Raw genomic sequence first — 20,079 nt, 5'->3', positions numbered from 1 at the left:
CTTACAGTAAATCATTTAACAACTTTTGCTCATGATTAATGATTTATGGTAATAAATAACATCCATTTATCCTAGCCTACTTGGCCAATGTAAATCCAAATCCAAAATAATTATTTTGGTTATGGGATTTGGCAGATGCAGCCACATAGGCTATTTGTAAATACAAACAATACAAAAGATACATTTTACAGTGAACTGTAAAATGTTGCTAAGACGACATTAAGGAGAATAGCAATGATAAACAACAATGTCAATTCAATAAATAGCATATTTAAATATTGACACAAATACAAAAAAAATACATTTATGCTTAATTACAGGTAACTTAGTGCATGTTGAACAGATAGACCCTAGGTCTGATATAACAGAAGACCACTTTTTGACCGCATTGATTTGATATATTTCATTAACAAATAATCAAATAAAAGCATGAATACCTTTGGACTTTTTTTAAATGTCCAAACACTCCTGATACACACACAGAAATATTCTCCACATGGCATAAGGCCAATTTTAGCAGAACATCCACTCCGTTCTTATTATAGAATTTACAATATTAAAAAATCAAATAATTCTAAGAAGCCACCTGACCATTTGGCCTTCTCAAACACATGTGATGGGCACAAAACACCCACTGTGATTATATAAAACTTTAAATATATAAAAAAAGAATCCAATAAATCTATGGAGCGAACATGCAGTCTATTTGGCTATTGATGTCATGGAGATGTATCCTCTCATCCTCTCATCTAACTCTGGGGTTGATTGCAGATAAGCTCATTTTTCCAAAGTGTTCCTTAAAGTATAGGCCTACCTTTTCGGGGGGGGGGTCATAGTCCACAGTCACATATGACCACATTTTATGGCAATGCTTCATGCTTCTCACCTCTACATCACTAACATCTGCCACAACTAGGGTGTGCTGTTGTGAACCTTGTCACAATCTCCATCTGCAAGAGTGTAATTCAATTCAAGGCCAAAAACTGTGTATCTTCATCTACATATATACCAGCTATCTATGGGGAACACCAACCCACACAATCTATAACCGTCACCAAAATGTCACCAAAATATTAACAATAGTTTGATGATATATCACTGCGTCGTGCTAAAATTCTGGATTGTTCAAAAAATTTCTCAGAGTCAGCAGTCAGTCAGAAATCTCAGAGAGCTTTATTCACAGTACCGGAGACCTACGCCGTGTCGCTAACAAGCGCAGTCTAAAGATACAGAGAAGTCACACATCTTATAGGACTTGTCAAAGCACCCCTTGTTGTATGTCAAATATTCACTGACCCCATCACCCAAACTCGTCCAACATTGTACAAAAGGATGTATCCCTTAACAACCGACATCAGTGACATTTATCCAAACTTTGACTTAACATACATGCAGGCGCCAACCTCCTTAATGAAGATGGCAGCTCCATCTCAGGGCCCCCTCTATCCAAACCAGCACATAGGCCCAATCACCTTGAGAAAGATTATCAAATGCTAAACATCTCTCATCATCCCAATTTCTGTTCACTTCTATGAATAACTTGCTCACAAACAAAAGTAAAAGAGCACATGAGTAAAATATACAGAACACACATGTATGGTTTTCTTGCACACATATTTGAAAGGTTAAAATTTCATATTTTCAATTTTTTGAGCTAACCACTGTACTGACTCAAGTTATACCTCAAATGTTGTTGAGGGCAGCAAGGAAGTTTCCCAGTGTTGTGCCCCAGACTGGATAGTGTTTACTGAAGCCGCTTCATCTAATGTCTCACTTCAGTAACAGACAAAATAACATCAACAAGCAGCACTTCAGGAGTGTACTCGGGTTGAATATATTGTCAATAGAACATAGAACATATTCAGGTCAGTTGAATAATATCGACAGAAAGTCAGCCTTTAAAGATGGGCCCCTAATTTAAATGCTGCATTGGCAAAAAGCAAAGACAGCCAGTCTCATGCATGAACTAAAACTATAACGTGACATGTGGGAACATTTAGCTGACCCACCAATGTTTGAGTTTAGAATCTCACCCATGGTGTTCAATCAGCAGATTTTGCCCTGCTATTACATTAGCTTTAGAATTTGTATTTTGCCCGACATTTAAATTAGGGGCTGATTTATGGTTGAGCACAATTAAACATAATAGTTAAAAGTGAACTTTATGACAACACGTTTACCAAGCTTTTTATACACCTGACTGGGATTTAAAACACAGGCTTTCTCCTGATAAGTCTCTGTGTGAGTGTGTAGATTTGTTTGAATCATGTCTGTGTGAGAGATACAGAATGACAAATAAACAAATAAACATATTTGTTGCACAATTGAAGTTCATGGAGCATCTGTAAAGCATTCACCATGCAGATTCAGTTCAGATCTTTGGTAGCCGGCAGAAAATAATACTTTTGATTCACCCTGTTGATTTTGTTCTCCAACTCCTGGCTTGTGAAGAGCGATGACCCCCTTCCATCGGCCTGGCAGACAGATAGGTGACAAGGATAATGTCTCTAATACAGGTGTTTGCATTTTGTTAACCACCTGCAAACATTAAAAATAGATTTCACAGTTTTCAAAATCCTTAGTGAAACAAACTCAGAGGGAAATTTTGCACCCATAATAATGACAGGTTATCACATCTTTAGTTGTGTAACTAAGTAAAACAAAAAACAGCTTGTTATACCGTATGGTTATGCCCATTAAAAACAAAACAATAACCTCACCCAGTGCCATCTAGTGGCAACACTCGGGTGGATTGATGAACTATATTTGTAAAAATATAATGTAGGCCCCTATACTGTTTAATGTGCAAAAAATAAATACATAATGAAACGTAGGCCTATTATTGATCATTCATCACTGTGGCATCTTGGTGAGACTGATAACCGTATTATCTATGGGCGGTAGGTGCTAAACGCACTGATATGCTATTGGATTTCCTAACAGGAAGTACATGTCATGTGACAGTAGTCGTCTACTTGACTGAGAATCAGCTGATCCGTTCTGGACGTATTCGTGATTCAATACTGCGGGATTTGGTGCCTGAATAGCACGGCAAATATATCAGTAGATTCAGCGTTTTACCCAAGAATTACTACAGGCAATTGGTGCTTTGTGTTTATTAACCGTTTTAACACTAGAAATTTGACATTATCTATCAAGAACCATGGCGCTAAGCGACGCAGATGTCCAGAAACAGGTAAGCGAGCTAGCTGACAACGTTAGCCAGCGATGGTTTGGAACGAGACATTTAACCTTCAGAAGGATGCTTGAAAGCTCCGTTATCATACAGTGTCCGATGGTTAAAGCGCTGCTGGCATATATATATGTTTAATCGATATTGTGGCAAGGGAGGGGTAACGTTATGGTAATGTAGCAGATATGTTTAAAAACGGCAATGCCTTGTAACCAGCTAGCTAACGATATGGCAGTACCGTCAAGTCAGTGGGCCCTTCTGTAACGTTAAATATATAATGTTTATTTACCCACTCGTATAATCACTCCTACCCATAAAGCGGCATTGAATAGGATCTTTACTATTAGTATTTCACTGCCCTTTGAAAAAAGTCACATGACTCGCTGTTGTGGGTTGGCCTCACTTGATCATGGGGTGGTCAGCAATAAGATAAAGCATATTTATCTTTCTTTTTCGTGAATGTTAACGAATGTTTTTGTGTCAGAATTCCTCCAGGAATAGAAAAGGAATAACCAGGAATTCTTTACCACATGTGCTAATTACCTCTATTACCCCAACTTTCAACCTAGTCTTTAATCTGTCATAGCACACTGCCTGGATGATTGTCGTAAGACTAGCAAATACTACACCTTAGTGAAAGGTGACCGAGTTAATTGTATGGTTAGGTATCAGATTCACATTCATGTGCTAATTTGCAGTTTGAAGATGTCTTTCACCCCAGGTATCTCAAGACATTTCAACAACATGTTTGATTCATAAAAATGAAGTACTATATTTGATGGCTGATTGTTTTTTTTTCTCTCAAATAGATCAAGCACATGATGGCCTTCATTGAGCAGGAGGCCAATGAAAAGGCGGAGGAAATTGATGCCAAGGTAAAAAGCAGCACTCCCTCATGAGTAATCTCTCTATCACAAACACTGGTAGAGGGATTCCTATTTCCATATTTTTTATTTTGAACAACAGTTTTGAGTTTTCTGGACATTGGGCCTATATTTTATGTACACAGTTCCTTGGCTTTTATCAAGCTAAAGAGAATGTCTTCCATTAGATGTTGTGTGTCACCCAACCTTTACGTTGTGTTGTTGCAGTTAGCACTCAAATTTGATCATGTTAAGAAATAATAATTAATTTGATGGTGCACTGTAAGAAATGCCGAGGGTGAATTCTGTAGTGCTGCCCAGATGACTCACACACCCCAATGTCCCCATCTGCAGGCCGAGGAAGAGTTCAACATCGAGAAGGGACGTCTGGTCCAAACGCAGCGCCTAAAGATCATGGAATACTATGAGAAGAAGGAGAAGCAGATCGAGCAACAGAAGAAAATGTGAGTCATACACAGATCCTCAAACCCCTCCCCCAGCCAGCACCACTCCTTGTGCCTCCCCTTACAGTAAATGGAAATTCCCACTAGGCCTGAACTATAATTAATAACTTCCTATTTGTCACACTTGGCCAGTTGAGTTGTTGAGTCTTTGCTGTTTCTCAGGTCTGTGTTGTGTTGAATGACCAACATTATTCCACTCTCTCACCTACAGTCAGATGTCCAACCTGATGAATCAGGCCCGCCTCAAGGTCCTGAAGGCTCGGGATGACATGATCTCAGTAGGTGTTGCTCATAGTACATCTGAGCTGCGATAACTTCATGTCAATGATGAGCTGTTATGATAAGGCTCTCTTTCTCTCTGTGTGTGTAGGACTTACTGAATGAGGCTCGTCAACGACTTGGTAATGTGGCAAAAGACCCTGCCAGGTACCCAGCCCTGATGGAGGGACTTTTGCTCCAGGTGAGAAGACTGTCTGTTACTCTTGCGTAAAGGAGATCTATGAACATACAGATTTATAATTAAGATTTTTGTTGTCTTTAATTGTGACTTCTTAGATATGTCAAATCATTTGTACCTTATTAAATTATTTGTATCTGTTTCCTGTACCTTATCAGGGCTTCTACCAGCTACTCGAGCCCAAAGTGACCATCCGGTGCCGTAAGCAAGATGTGGCTATGGTACAGGTCAGTGATACTGGTCGTCACATTACTTTTTCTTTTAATATCCATCAGGAACCCATTGGAATATTTCACTAAAGACCTACAGGGATAAAGGGAAGGAGATGTTGAGTATACAGGGTTTTTTAGACTGTCTACCTGGTATGGAGTAAGTCTGAAATGATTATTGCTGATATGTTTGTTCTCAGGCTGCTGTGCAGAAAAACATCCCCATCTACAAAAATGCGGTGAAGAACAACATTGAGGTCCGCATTGATCAGGATCACTTCCTCTCTCCGGAAATGTAAGGGATTCTTCTTCATTGTAATATCATAATTTTAAGACTCTGTTTACTGTAATTTTGTGTCTTTGAATGTAGTGTGTCTGTTTGTTTGTGTGTGTTCACAGCTCTGGAGGTATTGAAATCTACAATGCAGATGGGAAAATCAAAGTCTCCAACACCCTGGACAGCAGGCTTGATCTTATGGCCCAGCAGGTAAACCCTACGGTTGGCTGTGGAATTTAAACACTAAGGAGCATCTACAGAATTCCATTGGCTAAAATAGTATACATATATTACTCAAAACTCCAAGACTTCACACACGTTAGACACATTTAGGATGGGTTATACTCCTCTTGCTGTAAGTCGCTTTGGATAAAAGCATTTGCTAAATTAATAAATGTAAATGTATACCATAAAGATGTAATGTAAATGTATACCATACTTGCTCCAGACTTTTACATAATTATATAATACTGTTTTTACTATACATTATGGAAGACAAATGAAACTAAGGCAATTCATATTTAATGATCAACTGTAGAAAATGAGTATTACATGTTTTCTCTGTGAAGGTGGAGTAGTTGACCTGATGAAGGTCCATGCAGCTCTATTTTGCAGTGTCAGTGGCAACTATACAAGACTGCAACAGTCTGTAGGAAATCAAACAAACATGTGACTCTAAACGTGGTCTCTCTTCTTTCAGATGATGCCGGAGATCAGGGTGTCGCTCTTTGGCCCCAACCAGAACCGGAAGTTCATGGATTAATGTGTGGTACTGCCCAACAGAGCAGAGCAAATGACCGCATACCAAGGGCAACGAGTCCAGTATTTGGTGTTGTGTTGTTTGTTTTTGATTTTTTTTATTATTATTATTTTGGCTGTGTGAAAGACCTCATCCTCATGTCTGTCTGTGTATGTATATAAATGTTGATGTTCCTTATGAAACAGAAGAAAAGACCAAATGTGTTTTAGTGCTACTTCTACTGTTTTTCTTCTGGTCTGTCCACTTCTGCTCAGTGATCAGCTTATGTTTACACAACTCATCAGTCCAGTGAACAGTGACCATTAGACACAGAGACACGCTTATTTTGCTGTTGAGCTTCTGTAACTGTTGCCTGGATACCTCCTATTCAGACACACTCACAGCAGTGCAGAATCCCAGTGCTTCAATTGGTCATATTGAGATGAGTACATTGCAAACCTTTCTTGCCCTTGCTGTAGCCACATACACATAGCACTTGAGCAAGGCATAGAAAAAAACCTTACAATTAGGTCTAGGGCAACGGAAACAAGAACCATCTTGCACAGAGAAACTAATTCTCTTGTATCAGTTCCCTAATTGCAGCATAGATGATTTTACACCCCCAAAGCATGTACACTGTGCAGATTGTGTTCAATAGCGGTAAGATGCATTGTAGAGAATAGTTGGTTATTTCTTTGTTATGGAGATAAGATGAAGAGCATTACATTTTCTTGGTCAGATTTTTAAATTGCTTCCACTACACACTTAACTGCGTCTTCAGTCCAACTGGATGGTTCTGTCATTCTCTGTAATACAAGGTATGTGCTGTGTCTCAAAATTGGGTATGCATATTCATATATTTAAGGCTGTGATGTTGTTTTATTTTTCTTGGTCTAAATGCTTCCGAGTGGAAAGGATTATATTGATGTTCAAGAAATATATATAATTAAGAGTAAAAGTTTTGTGTTGTCTTTTTTTTTTTTTGCTACTCATACTCAAGTGTTCTATATCCAAACTGAAACACACATTTGCACAATGCTGGGGAAGCCTGTGATTATAAATGCCCATCCTATTTCCCCCAAAATTGAGTCATTTTATGGTCTAGCAGTGGTCACAGGCTTGATTGTTGTAACATTTTTTGTTGACCCGTCTCCAGCTAGTGGAGGAATTCAGCTGACAGATGACTGCTTGAAATGAGTTAGTGTTGTCTATACACAAGAACATTGTTTGCCAGCCAGACTAGGAAAAGCCTACTATGGAGCTTACTGTTTGCCAAGGGATAGATTTGGTCCCTCTAAATTTTAGGCAGGACGTATGTAAAGGGAATGCCTTTTAGTCGCAGCCTATATTCACTCATTGCAAGTTGGAATGGAGTGAGTAGAGTTAAACATGGTGTGAATTTCACTTCTCATTCAATCTTCACTTGAAGGTCCTTGGAGACGCATCATGGTAATGGTAAGTTTTACTCTGAAAGCTCAGGATTATAACTGGGTTGTACTCTGCAGTTTTTATATTTAATAGTGTGTTTTGAAATATTTTCATCAACATGTTTCAGTATGATACTTGCTGTGTATAGGATATACAGTTTTATCTGATTTAGATAACTCAATAGCATTTTTCCTATTTGCCATTCACTAGTAGGCTAGTACCTTTGGATCTGTTTGTAACTCTAGAATGCTGCCTTTCCAATGAATGTTAGACACATCTGTATGTAGGCCTGCATGTGCTATAAGTATTGTGGGTGCACTCTTGTGACGGGCACGCACACACAATCAGAAAATTCTTAGGAGGAAGCACAGCTGCGAATTAGTAGTGTATTCATGATTAGGCTACCCACCTGGCATATAGTCTCTTCCTTTTTAAAAAACAATTATTTATTTTTGTTTTATTAGACACCACCTATTGTTTAACAAGAGCATATGTACATCTTCCCAATTTACACTACCATTAGGGATGTAGTGGAGGCTAAACGCATGTAAACACTACGCACCTCCTGAAATTCGGAAATATCGTTTACGCACCATTGCGTTTATCCACCTTTTAAATAGTATACCGTTCATAAACAATTCTAAATTAAGCTTATGTCGTTTTACAATTGTCTATAGTTTTATATTTCATATTGTTGAACCTGGCCTGCGCAACACAGTTTGTCCATATTGCTCTGCATTATGTTGTCAGTGACCAATCGTCTTGCGGCAGGAAGCAACAACGATTAGTCACACCGCATGTCATGTGGGCCTAATTGAGTTAATGGATTTTTTAAATGGATATAGGCGTACTCCGATTTCTGAAGCGTCAAGACAGCATCCCTCATACTGATTATGCCAGAAAACGGCCTCGACTACAAGCCAAGTGAGTGAGTCCCTGAAACAATACAAAACTGAGGTTAGGCTACTTTTGCGCGGTAGATTTAATTCATGCCACTGAGTCAACAAGGCACGGTGTTGACATTATTAGCAAATATGATTACTAGGTTACTTCAGACAGGAAGTTGCAAGTCACCTCTACCTTTTTCCATTAGCATATGTTACAAGTAAAATTCAGGATTTAAAGTCAGATAGATAACTGGTTGTTATGTCTATCTCTTGGCATTAAGCCACTGCTCCCTTTGCTAGTAATGTTAAATAATATTGACCAACCACGGGAAACCGCGTTTGCGATGTAGCCTGGAATAAATTTAATTTCTCATAATTAGCTCACCAATAAAATACAATCTTTGGTAGGCTACAAAGTCATCACAACTAATTGTGGATGATGCTACATGGCTTCACATCCCATAAAGTCCTTAGAAAAATAACTGAGCAAGTTTACTCTGACTGGCTACCATATGAAACTAGAATGCATCTTCAAGGAACTGCAAGAGTGGGCTTGATCAGGTGTAGTTTGACCAAAACAATGTTTTAGTGGTTGCCAATCTGCTGCTAGAGTAGTTGAGATGGTTGCTAGGGTGTTGCTAGGGTATATTTAGTGGTTGCTATTCCAAATAAAGTGGTTGCTATGCTGGTTGCTAGGGTAATCATGTTGGTTGCTATGGTGGTTGTTAGGGTCACATTATAGTGGTGGTTGCTAGATTGTTGGTAGAGTTCATATGGTGGTTGCTATGCTAAATAATGCTGTTGCCATGGTGGTTGCTAGGGTAATCATGTTGGTTGTTATGGTGGTTACTAGGTTGACATTATAGTGGTAGTCGCTAGGTTGTTGCTAGAGTAGTTAAGATGGTTTCTAGGGTGTTGCTAGGGTACATGTGGGTGATTCTCACGAAACCGTCAACTGAAAGATTTCTGACATAGAATTTTTCAAAAGATATGTATGAATAAATTTCCTTTTGAGACATCTGAATTAAAGTGTAAAGGTGTTGTAAATATTACTTTTCTCACAATATTAGGCTTTTTAATATATATTTATTTATATTTTCAAGACTAAGTCCATCAGAACTTCTCATTACCGCAATAGATCATTACATGAAATATAACATAGAAATATAATTCTTTATGCATTTTTTTAAATGGATCATTAACATTAATACCAAGGTCAACATAAAACATTTTTAAAAGTTATTGTTAAATATAACATATTTTTAGAATTTCTCTCATTTGTCTCATTACCGCAATATGATGAGTGATTTGCAACTTGTATTTTACAATATCTAAGTAAAAACTCACAACTTTAAACAGAAAAATGTGGCAGAGGTGAAGGAAGAATACTTGGAATAATCTAATTTTGAAAATGGAAATTAATGCTGTTTTCTAACAGTTGATTTTTTAAAAAATAAACATTCATTTCGGTAATGAGACAGATATTTCAGAGATGAGACTGATATTTCGGAAATGAGAATAAGAACAAAAACCCTGCTGAATCTTGTCCAAATGTATAGCTTATTCCTTTAATAGTCAGATTTTTTTTTTACATTTTAAACAGTGCTTAAAGCCACTTACTTTTTACAAATTTAAAGTACATTGGTATCCCATTTTCCATCAATTCATAACCAAAATGTGCCCATTAACGTAAACAAACATTAGGTCACACTAATTTCATAGAACAAACAAACAAACCAACATCAAAACAGTGTGACACCGGTACCACTGAGCTTGGGAAATAGGGAAAGGCCTATCCCATAACTGTGTAACAGACTATGGCAAGTAAACTGACAGTTTCTTCATATTTTAGAAGGACTTTTCTTGCTGTGTTTATTCCAAATTTCTGGCAAGACACAGAAATGCCTAGCAGAAGATGTGATTGGTAGCGGCTTGGGGATGATGGCCTTGATATCATCTTGGAAGTACCACACTTTATCACCTGGAAACTTCACAGTTGGAATGTAAAACTTGTTCTCTCCAATAGCAGTCATTGTGTCAACTTCATATTGGCCATTTGAAATCTGGAGAAAGCATAAAAGAGTGCATTTTAATAAATTACATTGTGCTGGACTAATATAACAATACCTTCCTTTGCTGGGTTCAGATTTTACACACCTGAGTGACAGTGCCTGGGAATAAATCCCCATCATACTGCACCAAGACCCATGTCCCCACTTCAATGGTGTCTTCACTTATTTCATTTTGTGCAACTTCACAAAGACATGTATTTCCATTAATCATAAAATGACCCTGATATGCCACTAGACAATGTTCATTTCAAATACTCAAATCACTGACAACTGTAGTCCGGCCAGTATATTGTCATTTAAAAAGTGAAGTAGCAGCCCTCAACTAATGTTTATGTTGTGTTTTGTCATGTCATGTTGTGTTTTGGCCTGATGCGCCACCCTCCACCTATCTACTAATCACAAAGTCAGTAGTGTTTCGGCATCCGGGTTGGCAACCTCGAGTATGGGGGGAGGGGATACACCGCTCTACAGTAATTTGAAAGTGATTGCAGTACCAGTTTTGGCCACAATCTTACATATGGTTCCTTTAAGGCCTTAGGTTTTGGCATTTTGAGACACTCGAGTAAATTGCACACTGATTTTCTAAAACTACTCGTTGACTGCGAACACCACCTAAACCATTTAATCCTTATCCATCACCTCTCTCTTTCCTTCCTTCTGTATTCCTCTAAAAGTTCTGGGTTGGTGTATATCTTTTCCCTGTGCTTCCTCAAACTTTCCTTTGCTGCAGCTTTCTTTTGTGCACTTTTTGCCAACCTGGTCATATGAATTCAATCATGGAAAGAAAAACACAGATAAGGAACATCATAGTAATCAATCTTTAAATTGTAAACATGCACTTTCCATGACTCAGTAATGTGACATTTTAAGTCTATGGCAGTAATCTACACGTGATGTAGGCCACTTATTACTATGATATGACACTAGCAACTTTCATGAGATTCAAAGGGGAAAAAAGGGTAACAGGGTCTCTGATACAATGTATCTACTTCATTAAGTACAGTGTAACAACCTAAAAAACTTTTATGATATTGATCTTATTAATATCCCTCCAAAACATTGAGGTTGTCTCTTATTAAAAAGTAATTAATGTCATGAACGACATTGAAAAATGCAAATTCCTTTAATATTTTCATTACCGAAATTGAAATTATCATCACCGAAATTGGCTTTAACTATTGCGGTAATGATAAAGTGCATTGCGGTAATGAGATGACCGAACACAAAAATGCTAATTTTAGATTTAGCTAGCATGACCTAGCTAAAAAATGACCTCCATGACATTGTGTGTTTTATTACCTTATTACTAATCAAATTTGAATTAAGAAAATAGTTTTTTATCACAAAACTATTACTAATTTCGGTAATGAGAATCATTAGTGTTGTATTTAGACCGTTTTGAGACAAATCATGGAATTTCAACACAAAGACAAAAGAAGACATGCTTACCTTGACGCCATCTTTGATCTTCTGTTATTACTGATGCATGATGGGAAATTCCATTTCATGTTGAAATTCCTATAGGGTTTTATTGCAGTGCTCAAAAGTATTGCGGTAATGAAAACTATGACTGACGACAAAACATTTTTTTTAAATATTATAACCATTATAATGTTAATATTATTGAAACACACATTTTGATGAAGCAATGGACTTAAAACGATATATGTATAACTTTATTTTATTTTAAAGTAAAAGATAAAGATTTTCTTAATGATCAAACACTTGGGATTTGAGCCGGGACACATTGCGGTAATGATAATTTACTCATAAAATGCATAAAAAATACAAAATAACAATAAAATATGGAGAAATTACCTTGTGTGCAAGATAAAGCACATGTACGTATATTGTTAAATAGTGTAATCAGTGGGTTTTATGGCATATTTGACCATCAAATCCTTAGTACCATAAGATTTTGGGGTTTCGCGAGAATCACCCATATGGTGGTTGTTATGCGTAATAACGGGGTTGCTATGGTGGTTGCTAGGGTAATCATGTTAGTTGCTATGGTGATTGCTAGGTTGACATTATAGTGGTGGTTGCTACAGGGTCCCCGTGGATCCTTAAAGTCTTAAAATGTCTTATATTTCATTTCTGATAAGACCTTAAAATGTCTAGAATTGTAGAAGGGCAGGCATTACATTTTGATCTGGAGGATAATGATTGTTGTTTAGCTTATATTCATATTAAGACATGGGCCTACTAAGGCTAACGGCTTAGAGTCCATATTAACAGGGTCTAAGCATAAGCATTTGTTAGCCTAAGCATGTTACAAAAAGCTACTTTTGTGTTTACTGATTCTCGCACAAATGTATGACTACTCGGGTTGTTGCTTATTTTATGATATGTGTCCTAATACCCCTGGTTAGATAATTGCGTAATACCAGGACAACAACATGGCCTTCGGAATCCTCAGGCTCCCACTCTTCTCTTTGATGGCCTTGGCCCTAATGAACCCCTGCACTGGTGCCCCTGATACTCGTCAAAGGGAGATGCTGATGCGACAGGAGGCCTCCAGGCAGACAGGGGGCAGTGTGGTTTTGACTCCTGCTGAGCTGCAGGTGGATGCATACCTGCATAAGTTGAAGGTGAAGGAGATGGCATCTGTTCCGTTCCCTCCTTCCATACATTTCTTCAAAGCTCGCCCACGCATCCAGAAGAGTCCTGTCTTTAAACTCTTACAGAAAATGCCAAAAGGTATGTTTATCATTCTGTCTCCCAGGTGGCCTAGTCTATGCTCACCACTGTAAACATCTCAGATATAAGGTGAATGGGAAGCAACTGTTTGCGAGTTATTGTTGTTTTTTATATTCCCTGGCCTGTACTGGCATTGCTATGGTACCAGCACTCATGAATCATCGTCCTCTGTCTTAATTTTTGCCACCTTCCAGTCATATCACACCTCAGTGTTTGTGTTTTTCTGGAGTATTTAAAACATCTGCATCAGTGTCCTTGGATCTCTTGTGCTCAGATTGCACCTGGAAAAATAAAGTGTGACCTGGTCTGTTGTTTACCAGGCGCAGCTCTCCATGTGCACAGCACAGCCATGGTCAGCCCTGAATGGCTGGTGAGGAATGTCACCTACAGGCCCAACTGCTACATCTGTTTCACGTGGGGTGGCTCAGTGCGGTTCCTGTTCTCAGATGGACAGCCCTACCCACAGTGGGACTGTCTCTACTGGCAGCTCTTACAAAGCCTCAGAGCCCGCATGGTTGACCCTGCTAAGTTTGACAAAAGGTTCAGGATGGATGGATGAATGCATTAATTAATGGATTAGTGAATGGATGAATGCATTCATTAATGGATTAGTGAATGAATTCATTTATGAATGAAAAGAGATGCTTTTCTGAAACTGCTCTAAAAAATGCAATGCAGTCAAGTAAAATACTATACTGTACTGACATATACCTTTCTATTCTGGAGGTTTACTTGTTATGTTCATGTTGGATGGTTTCTCATTCTCCAGCCTGATCCAAAACCTCACCCTGTTTACTGAGGACCCAGAGTCTGCATACCCAAGTGACGACGCTGTGTGGGCGAGGTTTGAAGATGCTTTTAGGATCATCTCTGGACTTGTCACCTATGCAGCTGTGTTTATGGACTACCTTTACCAAAGCCTGGAAGAATTCTATGCAGACAATGTTATGTATGTCGAAATCAGGAGTGGTTTGACCAGGGTTAGTACATGATGGCTAATTTGTAATTATTCATCATGCAAGGCTATACATAGTTTCTTTGGCCAATCAAACCAAACACTAATGCATAGTAACTTGATTGCAGACTTATGAGCTTGATGGCAGCATCCATGACAAAATTTGGTCCCTAAAAGCCTATAGGGATGTGAGTGCAAAGTTTTCAACTAAACATCCAGACTTTTTGGGGTTAAGGATCATACTTTCTACACACAGGTCAGTGAAAGATTGTAATTAAATTAATAATAAGATTTTAATCAGATTTTTTCCATCTCAATGGATAGTGTATTTTAACGGTCATGGAACACGGGTATGGAAATACACTTTACACAAGTCTAAGTCTTACAAGGATACAAGGAAGTTTATTGTCACATGCATATAGTTACTGGAAGTAAGAAATGCAGTGAAATTATGTCTGGTGTCAGCCTATTTGTGCATTAATTGGGGGGGGGGGGGGGGGGGGGTAAAAAGTGCAGTAGAAGAGGGGTTTAGTAGATTAAGTGGCAAGGGCTGCATAAAAAAGGTGGGGGAGGATTGGGATTGGGTGGGGGGCACCAACAAGGAGCACCCAAGAGTCTTGCCACTTCATCAAACATTCAGTAGATTTGGCTCTGGAACTAATAGAGGCAGCATGATTAAAAGAGATTTAGGCTATTCTATTAAATATGCAGTCCACAATTTTCAGAAAAAGGGTTTTGTTAGTTGAGCCCAACAGCCAATCAAATGGCACCTCTCCCTTAGGCGCACTTGAGGCAACTTGCTAATTAATTTGCTAGATGTTTTATAGTTCAGTCTGAGCCTCTGTGTTTACCACTGTGTGTACAAACTCACATGTGTCTAAGCAGTGAGCACACACAGAGGAGCAATTCACACAATTCACTCAATTTGACAAAAACTGGATTGGATTAGGGTTGTGGACTGTGTCTTTTAAAGAGATACATATTCATTTTTTTAAAAATTGTTCCACCACGCTTCTGGAGTCACGCCTGGTACTTCACGGGAGAGGACCGATCATGTGGAGAAGGAGAGGGTTCACCGGAGCACACAGAGATGGCTTAAATTTTTTATTTTGGTGCAGTAATTGATTGCTGCACCAAAATAAAAGAACCTTAAGGAAAGAACCTTCTCCAGATACATATTCATATTGTGGTTGTTTGACTGACTTGATGTAGTGTACTGTGATTCTGTACAGGATTCAGAGAGTATCTACAATCAAGGCTGCAATCAAGGAGGCTATTGAAATGCAAAAGAATTTCCCAGAACTAATTGCAGGGTTTGACTTGGTGAGGGGCACCACCAACGGACTACCTGTAGAATTTGTTATTTAGGCTGCTCCATTATTCATGTTCATGCAGTATATAAATTCAAACTAACACATGGTCCAACAGGTGGGGAGGGAGGATGATGGGAGGCCTCTCTGGTACTTCAGGGAGGCGCTGTCTCTCCCTGCTGAGCTTGGTGTAAAACTACCCTACTATTTCCACGCAGGAGAGACTGGTGAGTTGGTCTTTATGTGCTGAATCATCCGAAGCTGAATCAGTGACTTGTCTATGTATGTATGTGTATACTGTATATATGTACAGTATGTGTGTGTGTGTGTGTGTGTAAAGACTTGGAGGGTACAGATGTGGATGCCAACTTGATAGATGCCCTGCTGTTCAATACCAGTCGGATTGGGCATGGTTATGCACTGCCTCACCATCCTTTAATCAAAGAACTTTCTAGAAAGAATGGTGTAGCTGTAGAAGTATGTCCGATATCAAACCAGGTAGGGGAGGAGTTCATCCTAAAAATCCTTTCATTGAATTTCATTTCATTAGAATTGTATTTATTATAAGTTTGCCTCACATTTAATGACAGGTGCTGAGGCTGGTCTCAGATTTCCGTCATCACCCTGCTGCAGTTCTTATGACTGAGGGATACCCAGTGGTCATAAGTTCTGATGATCCCACCCTGTTTGGGAACCCTGGACTCTCCTATGACTTCTACGAGGCCTTTGTTGGGATTGGAGGGATGAGAGCAAACTTGGGCACCTTAAAAGAACTCGCTATGAATTCAATCAAGTAAGCACTTCAGAGTTTACTTGAAGGCTCTAGTTTTTCAGTCATGGAATGAAAGATGAGACACATAAAACTAACCAACCGTTCCTGCATGTTTGACAGGTACAGCTCTCTGTCCCCACACTTAAAGAAGAAATTGATGAACATGTGGCAGGATAAATGGAAGAAATTTATTTCTAACCAAAAAGATTAAGAAACTGATCATTGTAAAGACCCAGATCCGCTCTGACCCACTCTGAGGAGGTCTTCCAACCATATGGACCCTTTCAACAAGGTAAACAAAAACAATGCTTGAACGTTCTATTTGGGCCCCAATCTACTTCCTCTGCGTTAAGATAACATATGGAATGTTAAAAAGGAAATCTTGTGAGGCCAACTATGATGCTGATAATGGAACTTTCTTGAAAGGGTCCATAGACATTCCATATGTTATCTTAATGTAGAGGAAGTAGATTTGGGCCCAAATAGAACGTTCAAGCATTGTTTTTGTTTTTATTGATGAAAGGGTCTATACTGCAAAATGTGAAATCTAAGGAAGAATAAGGCAGCATAATCTTTAATTAAGATATGTTCTTTGCCTGACATGACATTTCTTGGTTCGTCTTATGTTTGTTTCAAGCTGTTTTGTTCTTCTTGTAAGTAGAAATGTTCCTGTTCCTGTTCTTATTCATACCATACACCATTTATTTTATAACATTGCCTGAGATGCTTTTGTCAAGTCTGCAATGCTTTTTATGGATGATATTCTAGTATGCTCTGAAAACTTGATGATTGAAAACAGGTGGTGATGGGGTGAATGACACAGCAAGCAAACATGGATTTTGGTGGACAGTGCAGATTTATTTACAGTGAAAGAAAAAAGGAGTGACCTGGGCCCGGCAAACAAAAACTTTAGTTTTCTCAGTACTGCATGACTCTCCACAGACTCACCCTCTACTTGAGGACAGAAAACCTTCACCTTAAATAAAGTCGATTAGCTAAATTGGTACATACCACTATGACTTAAGGAGGAGGGAGGTCTATAACATTATTATTCATAATTAAATAACAACAGCACTGCAATATAATAATTTAACAGACAGCACATAGCTAAAACCCCTGCACAAATTAATAACTTTCCCATGTCCCAATCAGGGAGTAAATTACCCAATTTCAGGGTGCTCCAGTTTCATGAGGGAAGTGAAAGTGTGTGTGTGTGTGAGGGTGTTTCTGTGTTTATGTGTGTAGGAGAAAAATAGTCAGTTTAATATTACGGGAAGGGTTAGGCAGGTTGGTGAAAAGGAGGGACTACCTTTTCACAACATGTAATTGTTTTATTTTACTTTGAAAATGTATTATTTTTACTGTCTGATTGATTTTGCTGCTTTTGTAACTTGTTTTTTTTTTTCTAAATAAAGATTATTATTGTATTGTTATCATAATCATTATCCTATAGAGCTGGCACGTACCTGAGAGATGTAAGAATAACAGTGGAGTAAAACCATTGCAGATGAACCCCAGAACTTTTAATGCAATCGCTCCCAGGACATCTTGTCTATAGTAAAGCTTAACCCCAAACCTGCACAGCTAAAGTCAAATAAAGAACTACCTACACTTGTGACAGCAACACATTCTTACCCTCTCTCTCTCTCTCTCTCTCTCTCTCTCTCATTAACTGGCCACTCTAGTAAACAAAATAATATGTTCTTTATTCACTAACATAATCAGGAAAAACAATCAACACACCCAACCCAAATCTCCATGTGCACTGATTGGACTGGTGTGAGGCTGGGTAGCCAAAGGCAAGCTTCCTGCCCTTCGTACACAGTTCCACTATAGCATCTGATTGGTTGATCATTCTTTTTTCACGTTGCTTAGTGAAGGGGCCAACTCAAGCTGGCTTCTCTGCTCTGAAGATGGCAGAAGTGTAACCAGAGGCTTTCTAATAAAGAGACACAGCACTCAAAAAAATCCTCCATAGAAATGCATGGGGTTAGTTTGTAACACCAATATGGCAGTTGTCTACGCATATCACACCCCTTCTGCGGTAAAACGTCAACATGTGAATACATTGAGCCAATCATGTGCTGTGTTGTAAATACATTGAGCCAATAATGTGATGTGTTGTGAAGACGTGCCAATCATGTGTTGTGATCTCACCGCTGGAGCAAGATTGGTATCGTGAAGCCTTGCGCACGCGCATTTCTGTCGAAACGGATGCCCAATGAGTGCCCAAAAAGCGTTGCAATATGGCTGCTGAGTGGAGGGACTCATAGATATAATAATGGCTAGATGTCTCATCCGCGCTGCTGGCCAATGGAAGTCGACGTCCGCACCTCGCGGCCATCTTGCCACAGTCAACTCGCTAACTCATAACGTGTTTCAATGGTGCATAACTTGCTCAATTTTCTACTGATTTTCAAACGGTTTGGTTTGTTATAAACGTCAGAGATGAAGTTATGACACTGCATACTTATGAAAATTATAACTTCAAAATGTTCAAGCATCCAGATTATAGCTATGTTAATGTTTGTAAGAAACCAAACCGTTTAAATCCGTCAAGATTTCAGCGAGATAAGAGTATTTGTGTTCGTGCAGATCACTCACCTTACATCAGGTACCACAGAACCCACCAGATAGCTTGCCTGTGACAAGATGGCCGCCGGTGATGCCGTTAGAGACTCCGCCATAAGACACCTAGCCTTTATTGTATATCTATGGAGGGATGGCGCTGTTTCGCTAACTAAATGAGGGGGGAGATTTTAGCGCAACTAGTAGCGGACAGAACAGGGCCCTTGGCCTCTTGGAGAAAATGCCATTGCAATTTTCAGGGGATTAGTCCAACCTGTAGGGAGAATGCTTCCAATATTAAGGTGCAGTTGAAAATTACTGTTGCACCAATCTGGACATCTTGCCATGCCAACATTGTGATAAAGGTTGCCTAAATGCCATGTATTTGCTGTCAGCTTACTAATTTATTATGCGTTGTGTGTAGATTTGGACTTTTTATTCCACTTTGTTTAAACAGCGAAGAGGCCTCATACATCTGTTTGGAACTGGCTGGTGAATGTGACACGCGTACGCCTGGCTAGATACACCATGGCCCTTGTGTGCATTTACGTAGGCTAATGGCGTGATTGCGGTTCATTTGGAGAGGCAGACTGTAGGTGAACACTTCCTTTGATTCCTTTAGGTCTGCCCTGCACTCAATAGCCTAGTTTGGAGTTTACTTACTTTGCTGGGTCATCTATGACAGTTCCGTGACCGTGGAGAGTGAAGGTTCGTTTCTCACTGGATTTATCATCTATAATGGTTAAAGAAAAAATTTAGCAGGGTGCTCCTTAAAAAAATGTGGGGAAATTTTGTGAGAGCCCTATATCCAAAATGGCTGCCGTCAGCCAAGCTGGAAATGAACTTTTTAACGGTTTTGCCCAGTGCGGCATAATACATGATTTCTGATTTCTTTTCAAGAAATTCATATATGATGTAGATATACTGATTTCACCTATTTTTGACCTTCAAATTCAAGATGGCCGCCAATTTTTGGCTCTTTAAATGTCAATTTTTCATGCCTGTTTGTGTGTGTCTGTGCTTGTGTGTGTGCATAGTTTGAATTGCGGGGGGTACTGAGGGGTACCCCCAATGAATACCCAGTACCCCCCAAAGAGACAGAAATGTCCGTTTTGGGGGGGGTCAGATATTTTTTCTCAATATCAGAAAAATTATCATTACAGTTACAATACAAGTCAACTCCTA

General features: G+C 38.9%; 2 protein-coding genes across 5 annotated transcripts; both read left to right on the top strand.

The window, feature by feature from the left end:
• The first annotated feature begins 2,966 nt into the window (after window positions 1-2,966).
• atp6v1e1b (ATPase H+ transporting V1 subunit E1b) lies at window positions 2,967-7,160 on the top strand. Its single transcript, XM_042079328.1, has 9 exons — window positions 2,967-3,196; window positions 4,003-4,068; window positions 4,411-4,520; window positions 4,732-4,798; window positions 4,891-4,980; window positions 5,136-5,204; window positions 5,387-5,481; window positions 5,586-5,673; window positions 6,164-7,160. The coding sequence occupies exons 1-9, from the start codon at window positions 3,164-3,166 to the stop codon at window positions 6,224-6,226; spliced, it is 681 nt and encodes a 226-aa protein (XP_041935262.1). The 5' UTR covers window positions 2,967-3,163; the 3' UTR covers window positions 6,227-7,160.
• An 86-nt stretch (window positions 7,161-7,246) lies between these two features.
• On the top strand, window positions 7,247-18,057 carry ada2b (adenosine deaminase 2b). 4 transcript variants are annotated; one of them, XM_042079280.1, is made up of 11 exons: window positions 7,247-7,657; window positions 12,962-13,289; window positions 13,610-13,829; window positions 14,059-14,269; window positions 14,373-14,500; window positions 15,477-15,567; window positions 15,673-15,781; window positions 15,868-16,052; window positions 16,145-16,347; window positions 16,447-16,599; window positions 16,854-18,057. In XM_042079280.1, the coding sequence occupies exons 2-10, from the start codon at window positions 12,989-12,991 to the stop codon at window positions 16,535-16,537; spliced, it is 1,539 nt and encodes a 512-aa protein (XP_041935214.1). In that variant the 5' UTR covers window positions 7,247-7,657; window positions 12,962-12,988; the 3' UTR covers window positions 16,538-16,599; window positions 16,854-18,057. The 4 variants fall into 4 exon arrangements, with proteins under 4 accessions (XP_041935214.1, XP_041935213.1, XP_041935215.1 ...); XM_042079279.1 differs by lacking the exon at window positions 7,247-7,657 and adding an exon at window positions 8,134-8,554; XM_042079281.1 differs by lacking the exon at window positions 7,247-7,657 and adding an exon at window positions 8,134-8,554 and having other exon boundaries at window positions 16,447-16,618; window positions 17,126-18,057.
• The last annotated feature ends 2,022 nt before the right edge of the window (window positions 18,058-20,079 follow it).

The sequence above is a fragment of the Alosa sapidissima genome, chromosome 22, assembly GCF_018492685.1.
Source record: "Alosa sapidissima isolate fAloSap1 chromosome 22, fAloSap1.pri, whole genome shotgun sequence".
Classification (NCBI taxonomy): domain Eukaryota; kingdom Metazoa; phylum Chordata; class Actinopteri; order Clupeiformes; family Clupeidae; genus Alosa; species Alosa sapidissima.
This window is presented reverse-complemented; position numbering and strand designations above follow the sequence as displayed.

Excerpts from the sequence above, each read along its gene's own strand:
- atp6v1e1b (XM_042079328.1), top strand. The coding sequence starts at position 3,164 with ATGGCGCTAAGCGACGCAGATGTCCAGAAACAG. Across the intron at positions 3,197-4,002 it reads ACGCAGATGTCCAGAAACAG|ATCAAGCACATGATGGCCTT; the intron begins GTAAGCGAGCTA and ends TCTCTCAAATAG. Across the intron at positions 5,674-6,163 it reads TTGATCTTATGGCCCAGCAG|ATGATGCCGGAGATCAGGGT; the intron begins GTAAACCCTACG and ends CTCTTCTTTCAG.
- ada2b (XM_042079280.1), top strand. The coding sequence starts at position 12,989 with ATGGCCTTCGGAATCCTCAGGCTCCCACTCTTCTCTTTGATGGCCTTG. Across the intron at positions 15,568-15,672 it reads TAATTGCAGGGTTTGACTTG|GTGGGGAGGGAGGATGATGG; the intron begins GTGAGGGGCACC and ends ATGGTCCAACAG. Across the intron at positions 16,348-16,446 it reads CTCGCTATGAATTCAATCAA|GTACAGCTCTCTGTCCCCAC; the intron begins GTAAGCACTTCA and ends CATGTTTGACAG.